Source organism: Carya illinoinensis, chromosome 5 (assembly GCF_018687715.1).
Source record: "Carya illinoinensis cultivar Pawnee chromosome 5, C.illinoinensisPawnee_v1, whole genome shotgun sequence".
NCBI lineage: Eukaryota > Viridiplantae > Streptophyta > Magnoliopsida > Fagales > Juglandaceae > Carya > Carya illinoinensis.
The window spans coordinates 44,603,343-44,614,090 of NC_056756.1; the positions used below are offsets into that span (position 1 = coordinate 44,603,343).

Consider the following 10,748-nt stretch of genomic DNA (forward strand, 5'->3'; position numbering starts at 1 on the left):
AAACAAACCAAAAACCGAAAGCCAAAACCTCAAACAACTGCGTCTCCCCCTCTCCGGCCGCCACCCACAGAGTCTCCATGCTGGGTTAAGTTCGGACTTCACCCCAGAGGCTCACCTTTTCCTCCCATGCACCTCAGCCTAAATCCCGAAAACCGCTCTGTTTTCCATGGATGAAACAGAGTACCTTATCCCCACAGGATTACATCCAAGCCTGCAAGAAACCAAAACACCTCTGGCGATAAGCACCCGAACTCCGTCCACACTGGATACTCTGTTTTCCACCACGCCCAGCTACGTAGTTTGAATAGGTGGTCAAAGACTCAGAAAACACATTTCAGACCACACCAAGCCACGGCCAAAGACGCAGACGATGCCCTCCTCCTCTACCGTGCAACCACCACTGCGCCAACCGCAAGATATGTTGGAGAATGACTTCGGGCTCCTTGACCGGGAGGTGGAGCTGTCGACCACCGAAACCACCACCCAAACGACGCTTGATTTAAAACAGAAAAACTAAGCTATACGGTAGAAAACAGAGGAAAGATAACATAAATGAAACTAAGCTATACGGAAAAGATAATAGAGATGGAGGGAGGGGAAGCCTAGGCTCCCACCTCCCTCGGACGGAAGACGGAAGAGGGCTGCCTTGTTTCTAGAGAGAAGGAGGAGCTTCTCTCACTAGGGTTTTTTTACTTATCGCTCTCCACTGGTATGATTTTAATAAGAATATTCTTTTCAAAATATTTTTTTCATAAAATAATTCAACTATTATTTTCTCCTTTAAAAAGCATTAAGTATTTACACGATAATTGTATGTCTAGAGTTAGGCCTGCGCGAAAATCTAAAAACCAACTCTGCTCCGACTCTGACAAATATGTATTTATCAGTTCTTAATCTTAAAAATTATTTAGCCATTTCATGTATCATATTTGTCAGCATATACGATATGCACACAAATAAATAATTATATAAACCAAAATAGAATAATTAAAATATCATGATATGTCACGGTGAATGGAAAACGGCCGAGCCGGTAAAACGCTCGGCTGAGTGGCACCCATCGTAAAGCCGCCGATTCTATCTTTTATTAATAATAAAAGATATAAAATAAAACAAATTGTGGGGTCTGCTGACGGTCCCACAAAGCACCTTCACTATGCGCATTGCGCCCTCTGTATTCTTCTATAAGTAGCGGATCCTGCCTCTCTTTCCTACGCTCTGTTTGCCAAAACACCTCTCTTTCTCTGTCTCGCCTCTTCTTCTCTCCTCTTTTGTTCGTTTCCGTTTCCTTTCTTGTTTTCCTAATTTTCTGTATCGCAATCTCCGTAAATTGTAATTACCTTTTTAGATTCTAAACCCCCTTACTTAACACGGTTTCTCGGGAAATTCTTTTTCTGGACCTCTGTTTTTCTTTTGCTGCTTCTCTTTCCGGTTGTGCTGTTGTTGCATTCTGTTTTGTCCTTTCGGAGGTCTCTGTTCCTACCCCGATCTACCATTCCTCCAGCTCCTGTTGCTAGATTTTTCCAAATTTAGGAGGTAATTTCTCATACGACCCCCGGTTTTAATTATGAATGAAGGATCGGATGCTTTTTGTTTTCTTTTGGTTTGGTTTTTCATTTTAATCGTCTATATCACTGGCATAATGCTGAAGTTCGAAGACTAGATATTTTATCGCTTCGTTGTTAATACTCTTGTGCATGCTTGTATATAATTCACAATTTAGTATAAACAGCATATCGCAGGCCATTTATTCCATATGTCAACGTAAAGTCCTATCTTTGTTTTCTTTTTGGCGTAAGTCTCTTGCTTGAGGGTAAATTATTGCAATTTGTTTCAAATATTTCAAGAAACTCTGACAGCTCTTTCAAAGATTTCAAGAAGCTCCATTTTTTGTTTTCTTTTTGTCGTAAATCTCTAGCTTGAGTGGGAATTTTTGTTATTTGTTTCAAAGATTTTCGAGAAACTCTGAAAGCTCTACGACTTTGGAACCTGGAAACGTTCTTTTGAGTGATCGAACTTAGTTCGTATTGTAGGTTAATGGAGCACTTCCTAAACGACGACCTTGAGTATGTCGTGGACGACTACTACTACGACATGGCCAGTTTTGAGGACGAAGATTTCTTCCCTGACAACGAACCTCAGAGGAATAACGACGTCGATTCTCCGGACTCTGACTTTGAGGACGACTTCGAAACGGTAAATTCTTTTTCTTTTTACCTGTTAGAGACTTGCTAGTTGCTACGTATGCAAGTTCTAGTTTATTGACGATAATGGAGGTTACGCTTGATATGGTTTTGGATCTACAGAGCAAGCCAAAGACCGATACTTCAGCTTTGGAGGCTAGAAATGGGAAGGACATACAGGGAATACCATGGGAGAGGCTTAATTTTACAAGAGATAAGTACCGCGAGACGCGATTGAAGCAATACAAGAACTATGAGAACCTCTCTCTCTCTCGGGAAGAGCTTGACAAGGTAGTTTTACGGTGTACCATTTTTCTTCGTTGGTTTCAGCCCTCTCTTGTCATTTAAATTTTGCTTTATGCTCTGTTAGGTTTCAGCTCCAAAAGTATATTTGTTTTTCCCTTATAATTTAGTCATGTACTAATTTTATGGTTATCTATTAATGTATATAATTTCCTCGACTCTCATATTTTTTTAGTTTTGCTATGGCGTTATGCGGATATGGGTGTTGATGCCTTTGTTTGCCTGGATTTGATGCATACGGGTATCAGTAATGAACTTTAATAAATAATAATAATGATGATGAACTTTATGTTACATAGGTCTTCACTAATCCCAAGTACGTGCCGTTTTGAAGGCACGATTTCATAAAATTTGATGATGGCATGGGTCGGTTGAGACTTCCCTTTTATATACCAACTAGTTTTTAAAAGTTTGTGAATGCCTTGAAAAATTTGTTCTCCCTTAATTCCAAGTATAGATGGGATGCTTATATTGATTTGGGTAAACGGCGGGTTCTAAATTGATGAAAAATTTTCATAAATAGATTTCTATTTTCGTGTCATCACCTTTTAATTTTAGTGAACGGTATCTGTATTACCTATTTACTGATTCTTTCTCATACCCCTTGCGTCTATCATTCTTAGAATCATGCGCTATATCCATACATTTCCTGTTCTATACGTTAGGAGTTAAAAAGTTGCGTCTCCCTTAGGATTCTCCTTCTAAACATATCATGTTGACAGGAATGCTTGCAAGTAGAGAAGGCAAAGACTTTTTATGATTTCCAGTTCAACACGAGGCTTGTCAAATCTACAATTGTGCATTTTCAGGTAGATACTCATGTTCGTGGGTCTCTTTTTTCTTCGAATTGATTTTGTCTGTTCGTCAAAATTTGTTTTTAGCTATTTATGGAGTCCTAGGCTGCTGATTGTTTTGATTTCTTTTTCCTTACCACTCCATTGCATTTTGATATGTCTTTTAACCAAAACACTTACAGTGAAGCCATAAAACTAGCCATTCGCTATGGTTTATTGTTGCATATGCATATGCATTTTTCATTTGTCTTAATTTCTCACTTTTCTGTTTCTATTTTTTTCCCCGAAATCATCACTAAGTAGATGCTTAGTTGTACTTCATTATTTTATTGTCAAAGGGTTCTATTTTATTGCTTCTCATTGATGTACTTGCTAGTATTGTATTAGATACCAAAAATTAAGTACATTGATGATATAAATTTTGGTTCAGCAGAATTTGTGTCCTGGTGTTAAATATATCCTTCATTTTCAGCTGCATTGGAGTTCTCTTATATACACATTAGTCTAGTAGTTCTGCAGGTTCGTGAAAATTTATGACCCTTCATGTGTATCATTTACATGTGATTATAGCTCCGTGACTCAACCATGCATTAGAAGGTATGGAGTTTACAGTTTTTTTCTTATGATAGGGTTGATGGTATCGGTTGAGATATGCTTAAAGTTAGCTTACTGACAATTATATAAAAGTCTGAGCAGTTCTCCAAATTAGTATATGGTCAAGTGATGACATTGTAACGGTCTCTCTTCAGGCCTATAGTAATAATATTTATACTTGAAGGAAAAATAGAGCTTTTAATTGATCTTAAAAAGGGATTTTGTTGAAATTTAATTTAATACTCTCTGAGAATGTGTTCACGACTGCCATAACATACAGTATTTAGAAGAGGTCAGTTTACACTATCTCTAACTAGTTTTTTTCTTTTTTCTTTTTTTAAAGTAAGAGATAAATATTATTGATTTGACTGAAATAGGCATAGCCCATGTACATAGGAAGTATACATAAGAACACCTAAATACATTCCAAGAGTGATGAATCAAAGAACACCTATCTCTAACTAGTTTCAAGATATAAATGAGCAATGCATACTCTATCCATATTTGAACTCTTAACCATATTAATCAAATTAAACGACACTATTTTTTAAGGTACAATCTTGAATGTCTGCTGGATATGACTACATACAGGTGATTTGATGCCAAGTAATGGATATTGATTCATAGTCACTACGGTATGACTTGGCATTCCAAGAATGGCAATGAATACCTTTGAACTTTTTGAAACGCTAGTTTCACAAAGATCTCTCACAAAAGTGAAACTCATAAATTGATGTGACTAAATCCGATACATTAAATTTACTTTATAGTAAAAAAGGCTTCTACAATTTGAAATACTAGAATAAGCTATATCAATTTGTGAACTTTATGTTTGTGAGATCTATTTTTGAACCAAGCATTTATCTAATTTTTTTTATCCAACTAACCCTTGTTGCATAACACAGACAACATTCAATGATTGAAGCCTTAAACATCATTTGTGACTGCTCTTCAATGCTCAACACTGTTTTATTTTGGTATTTTTTAGTTTTGTCCTCTTTAAGTAGGTGTATGGGGCTTATATTTCCAACACTTTTTAGTTGCACTAATTTTGAATCCGTAACACTGCATTGGAAAGTGATAATTATTACTGATTCTCATTCTCATGTAGAACTTAGTCACTGTTGCATATGGTTCGGGTCATTAATCTTTGCATGTGATATCCGTTTGTAAATATATTGTTTCTGTTGACTATCAAATATAACTATGTTGCTTTAACCCCCTCTGTGCATTTAGGACAATCTATTTCTCTCTTTATTTCAGCCTTTAAAGCAGGGTGGAAGTTTTATCTGAGCAGCTGGCGCGGCATTATTTATATGGTATGATAGGAAAATATTTGAGCACTTAAGAGGCCTCTCTAGCAATACGTGTAATTAAATAGCATTGGTGTTCCTGGTGATGAGGGGCCTTCGTTGTATTATCATTGCACCGCCTCATACTGACCTTTAGAATATGAGATGCATTGCAGGCCTCGACAATTGCTGGGAAATATCTAACTTATATTTCTAATCTTTACATAATTCTGAGCTCATTTTCTGATCAATTATCTGATATGATCTTTTCTTGCAGGCACTTTAATGTGGATCAGTTTTATTAATCTGCAATCCTTTTATTTTAACTATTGATAATGTGATGGGTGTTGATTCTCTACTGTTTCTGTTCATGCATATTGTTTGTCCGTACTTGTCTAGTGAGGAGGAAAGAAGAATTATGTGTGGGTTGTTCTGTCTGGCTTGGAGTCAAACTGTCATACATGATGGCAGTTCATATTTCACGTTTTTGTGTGGGTTGTTCTGTCTGGCTTGCAGTCAAACTGTCGTATGTAATGGCATTAAATATTTTACATTTTGTGTTCTTTAAACTAGTCAAACTGTCATACATAATGGCATTTCATATTTTTCATTTTTGTGTTCTTAAAAGTTGTTAGGTGAGGATGATGAATAAGGTGTAGTTTGGATAGTGAGATGAGATGGTTTTAGTTGAAAGTTGAATAAAATATTGTTAGAATATTATTTTTTAATATTATTATTGTTTTGGGATTTAAAAAAGTTGAATTATTTATTATATTTTGTGTGGGAATTTAAGAAAGTTGTAATACTAAGATGGGACCGTGTTTACATATTACATTCTCTTTTTCTTTTAGTTATATTTCTTTTCTCATATTTTGCATTCTATTTGAAGCTGCCAGAGAAGGGATTGACTGTGTACCGACCACAGTTAATCCCTTTTTTGTTTAGCCATTTTGTTTTTTTTTGTTTTTTTTTTTCCAACCAAAGGCTGCATTTCTAAGCTCCAGTGTCATTATCTTAAATTTATCACAATGTTCAACTTCAACTCTGATATACCTGCAGTCCAGAGAGTCAACGACACCATATCACTTGTGTTCATTTAGTTTGTTAGGAGTTCCTAACCTTTATACAATATGGAAATTTCCGTAGCAGACGTAAAGATGATTTTATATCCTGGAATGGAAATATATATCATTTTCATTTGATACAAATTATGTAGTCAAAAAAGAAAGAAAGGAGAACCCCTACTCTTAAGGACCGATACAGCTTTAGCTGTTTAATGAACTCAATTGAATACATCAAAGAATTGCGGAAATTGTGCCCTTATGCGTGTATGTGGTATTTATAAGCTACTGCATATTTATTTGTGTTGATCAATTGTGTGGTTCTCTTGCAGTTGAGAAATTTGTTAGGGGCGACATCAAAGCATGATGTATACCTGATGCAGAACTATTCAGTTATGCATTGGTCCTCATTGCTGAGGAGGGGCAAAGAAGTGCTCAATGTTGCTAAACCGATTGTTCCCACCCTGGTAATTAGCCACTTTTTGACGAGGATGGAGCTTGATCAGCATTCCACTTGTTTTGGGTCTGAATATTTGCTATTTTGCAGAAACACCCCGGATTGTTGTCTCAGTCACTCTCAAGAGTTCAGATAAGCACAATGGCTGTTAAAGAGAATTTACTGGTAGCTGGCGGGTTTCAGGGGGAGCTAGTTTGCAAGGTATGCCATTAACTTTGTTCACACTTTTATCAACATTGAACCCATTGCTGCAGTTGATTTCCATTGTCTAACTTTCTCTTTACATGCGAGCCAGTACTTGAATCAACCCGGAGTTGCATTCTGCACAAAAGTGACAACAGATGAGAATGCTATAACCAATGCAGTGGATGTTTTCCGAAACCCCAAGTAAGTCATTCTCCTACTAGACAATTTCAAGATCCTTCATCTCCATTCAGGCATTCAACTGAAACTTCCATCTACAGTGGCTCGATGAGGGTTATGACTGCAAATAATGATGCTCGAGTGAGGGTCTACGATGCAGAGAATTTTGCTTTACTAAATCTCTTCTCCTACGATTGGTCTGTAAATGTGAGTGTCATCTGCAGACACAATGCTCGAGAGCTGGAGTTAATTTCTGACCATATTTCTCACAGTTTTGCTCTCCACTCTATGTAGAACACCTCTGTTAGTCCGGATGGAAAGTTGCTTGCAGTTCTTGGTGACAGTGCCGAATGTTTAATAGCCGATGCCCAGTCTGGAAAAGTAAGTCACCCTTTTTGGTTGCGACTTGCACAATCTGTTGATTATATGTAATAAACATGTTCGGTTCTCATATATGGAGTTGAAGCAGGTCATTGGGAGCCTCAAAGGGCACCTGGACTATTCTTTTACATCTGCTTGGCACCCGGATGGACGGATTTTGGCTACTGGGAACCAAGACACTACCTGCAGGCTGTGGGACATAAGGAATCTGTCCAAATCCCTGGCTGTAATAAAGGGAAGGATGGGGGCAATAAGAGCCGTAAAGTTCAGCTCAGATGGGCGGTTTATGGCTATGGCTGAGCCAGCAGACTTCGTGCATATCTTAGACACGGAGTCTGGATATGTTCAGGGTCAAGAGATTGATCTATTTGGGGAGATTGCAGGAATATCATTTAGCCCAGACAGTGAAGCACTTTTTGTCGGGGTTTCGGATCGCACCTATGGCAGCTTGTTAGAGTTCAACATGAGGCATAATAACCAATATCTAGATTCCATCTTCTAAGTGCTTTGGGGATTTCCCCTTGGCATATTGGGATTTCTAATGTTATAGATCTCTATTTGGGTAGAAATGTTGCTTTGCGGATGTTTTTATTTTTGGGAGTGTGTGAATGCGGTGGTGGTCTTTTTGGCTGGCTCGTAGAAAATGGAAGGTAAATTTTGTCAATGTAAAGCGTTTTTTTTTTTTTTTTTTGGAGTTTGTTGTATATAGTGAAAATTGTAATTGCGTTATTCACTATCAAGTTATCTTTTCATTTCATTACCGAGCATCAAATAAGTAAACGGGAATTAGTTTGAAGTGTGTGAGTGTGTGTGTGTGACCATTCAAAATCGTTTACTTCTACAGCCCTTAACCAAAGCCCATAAGGGGGGATAAAGTGTTGAGGATGACGGTTTGTTTAGAAAACAATGGCCGGAAACATTTCAAAGTGCAATATACGGTAGTTGATATTCTACAATGCCGTGCTCAAGCTGAGCTGATCTTTTTAAGATCTTTGACCAATTGCATGGAGTTGATAGAACTGACAATGCTGTCTCGTTGCTTAAATTGGTTTCGTGAGTCTTTGTATATTATATAAGATAAATTCGAACTCAACCCTTATTGTATCAAAATATTAAATTTTAATACGATTTGTTAACATAACCGTTTATATAAATAGATGGAATAAATTTGAAATTAATTTATTTGATCTGATTAAATTTAATATAAATATTAAAATTATAATATCTATAAAAATTATAAAACTGATTACAAGTCTAAAGTTACAAACTAAATAATAAAAATATCAAAATTAAAATTTTAAAAATATTAAGATATAAGGATATAATTTTAACTTTCTCAATGAGTAATAATAGATTATAATGTATTAAAATGAATTGATTCGTTCATTATTTTTAAAATCGTATCGTACCGGCCGGTATATTCCCGGACCGGTACAGAAATTCTTATATTTCGTACCGGTTCAAATACCGGCGGTCCCAAATTTTTTTTTTTTTTCATTTTTTCAAATTATAAATTTATTTTTTTACTCCCAATTTAGACTAAACTATTTATAATTTATATAGATATATGTATTTATGTATAATTTATTTATATATAAATTATTATTTTGAAATATAATTAATATATATATTTATATATATAATTTATTTATATATCGACTATCCCGAAACGGTACACGAAACGGTACCGGTATCGAAATATTTCGTTCTAGTGCCTTGACCGATACGGCATCCGGTATAGTATTTAAAACATTAGATTTGTTATTAATTTATTAAATAATAAATAACGTTTTATATTGAATTAATGGTTCATATCACATGTTACCAGCTCTACTCGTGGGTCATTTAATTCATTTAGGTATGGAGTTTGCAAGGTGGTTGGCCGTTGTTACCATGTTTATAGCTTTTGAAGAGATGGGGGAATATCGAACAAGGAAGGAAACCGTGGTGTCAGTGTCGGCCGTATTGTAACTGAGTGAAATACATTTTCATTGCCCATCTATAAGGGGTCATAAATACTCTGATTCATGACCTCTCAAGGAGGCCCTTTGTAATTGGCCCATGTGTCCAAGTCATGACACATTTTCTATTTTGACTGTTGACTCAAACTAAGCACGCTTTTATGGAACACCCCCAACCAAATTGAAGACTTGTAACGATTTGACTGTGCTTCTTTTTCAAATCTTCTATGTTAAACTAAAAAAATAAAAAATTGTAAGTTGTGTCGGCAGTTGGTATTTAAGGGTAATGATATAGACTGTACCCTCGTCTTATTTTCTTTTTATTTATTAAAATATGAAACATTTGTCTTTATTAAATAATAAAAAAGTACGTAATAAATAATTATTTAATAATAATAAATATATCTCATCTTATGTAATATAATAATAATATAATTTATAAAAATTTTCATATATATTTATGATTTCTTTTTATTGATAAGGCTATCTAGTGTACAATTATTCTATTGACACGTGTAATCTTCTAATTATACAATCACCTAAATCCCGTTTAATATCTAAATACCACACTCTCAAATTACTAAATTTATTTCAACTCAAAATTTTTTTACATATAAGACCTATAATATTTTTTTAACTCAACACCTCTTTTTATACAAGCACTAAATCAATAAGTCTCGTTTAATTGTAAGACTTAATTTAAATTAATTCAGTTTAATCTAATTTTAAGTTGAGTATAATATCTAAATATTAAATTTTCAAATTACTAAAATTATCTTAACTCAAAATCTCTTTACATATAAGATCTACAATATTTTTCAATTCAACACCTTTTTCTAGATAAAACCCACAACTTTTTTTAATTTCTTATAAATAGTACTAAATTCATTTTAATATCTGAACACATTTAAATTTATTTTATATAGACCTCACATAATTCAATCGACCAATTTAATTAATCACTATTATTTATAAATAACTTAACTCATCTCAACCCAACGTTGAAACGCAGCCTTTAGTCGACTTGCATGCCAGATGAGCTCCCCACTTGAAATTAATGTACTACGATTATTTCTTAAGTCTTCAAATTGCCATCTGAAGGGTACTCAAAAAGAAAAAAGAAAAGATCCCGAGCCTGCTCAAGAACAGCAAAAGGAAGCTAGCTCCAAGAAGAGATCATGATTATCAATGATTCAGGCGCAATGCCGTGAGAAAAGTAAACTTGGAGATGACGCCAACCAAACCACTTGAATATATGTATTTTAGATATTTATATATAGCTGAAATGTAAAGGAACTGCTCAGCTGGGAAGAACCAATCAATATTGCTTTGCTTAAAGTAGTCACGAGTCTCAGATAT

The 10,748-nt window shown here is 35.2% G+C and overlaps 1 protein-coding gene across 7 annotated transcripts; it reads left to right on the top strand.

Annotated features, from left to right (window-relative positions):
- Positions 1-1,212: 1,212 nt before the first annotated feature.
- LOC122309332 (uncharacterized WD repeat-containing protein C2A9.03-like) lies at positions 1,213-8,219 on the top strand. Of its 7 annotated transcripts, none has more exons than XM_043122790.1 (10): positions 1,213-1,536; positions 2,034-2,196; positions 2,307-2,474; positions 3,209-3,295; positions 6,560-6,694; positions 6,775-6,885; positions 6,980-7,071; positions 7,149-7,254; positions 7,342-7,428; positions 7,517-8,219. In XM_043122790.1, exons 2-10 carry the CDS (start codon positions 2,038-2,040, stop codon positions 7,928-7,930), a joined length of 1,359 nt encoding a protein of 452 aa, XP_042978724.1. In that variant the 5' UTR covers positions 1,213-1,536; positions 2,034-2,037; the 3' UTR covers positions 7,931-8,219. The 7 variants fall into 7 exon arrangements, with proteins under 7 accessions (XP_042978724.1, XP_042978723.1, XP_042978726.1 ...); XM_043122789.1 differs by lacking the exon at positions 1,213-1,536 and adding an exon at positions 1,581-1,603; XM_043122792.1 differs by lacking the exons at positions 1,213-1,536; positions 2,034-2,196 and adding an exon at positions 5,138-5,193 and having other exon boundaries at positions 2,428-2,474.
- Positions 8,220-10,748: the final 2,529 nt, after the last annotated feature.

Bases quoted from the DNA above. Each gene is read 5' to 3' on its own strand.
- LOC122309332 (XM_043122789.1), top strand. From the start codon at position 1,584: ATGCTTTTTGTTTTCTTTTG. The intron at 3,296-6,559 runs GTAGATACTCAT...GTTCTCTTGCAG, and splicing joins CTACAATTGTGCATTTTCAG to TTGAGAAATTTGTTAGGGGC. The intron at 7,429-7,516 runs GTAAGTCACCCT...GAGTTGAAGCAG, and splicing joins CCGATGCCCAGTCTGGAAAA to GTCATTGGGAGCCTCAAAGG.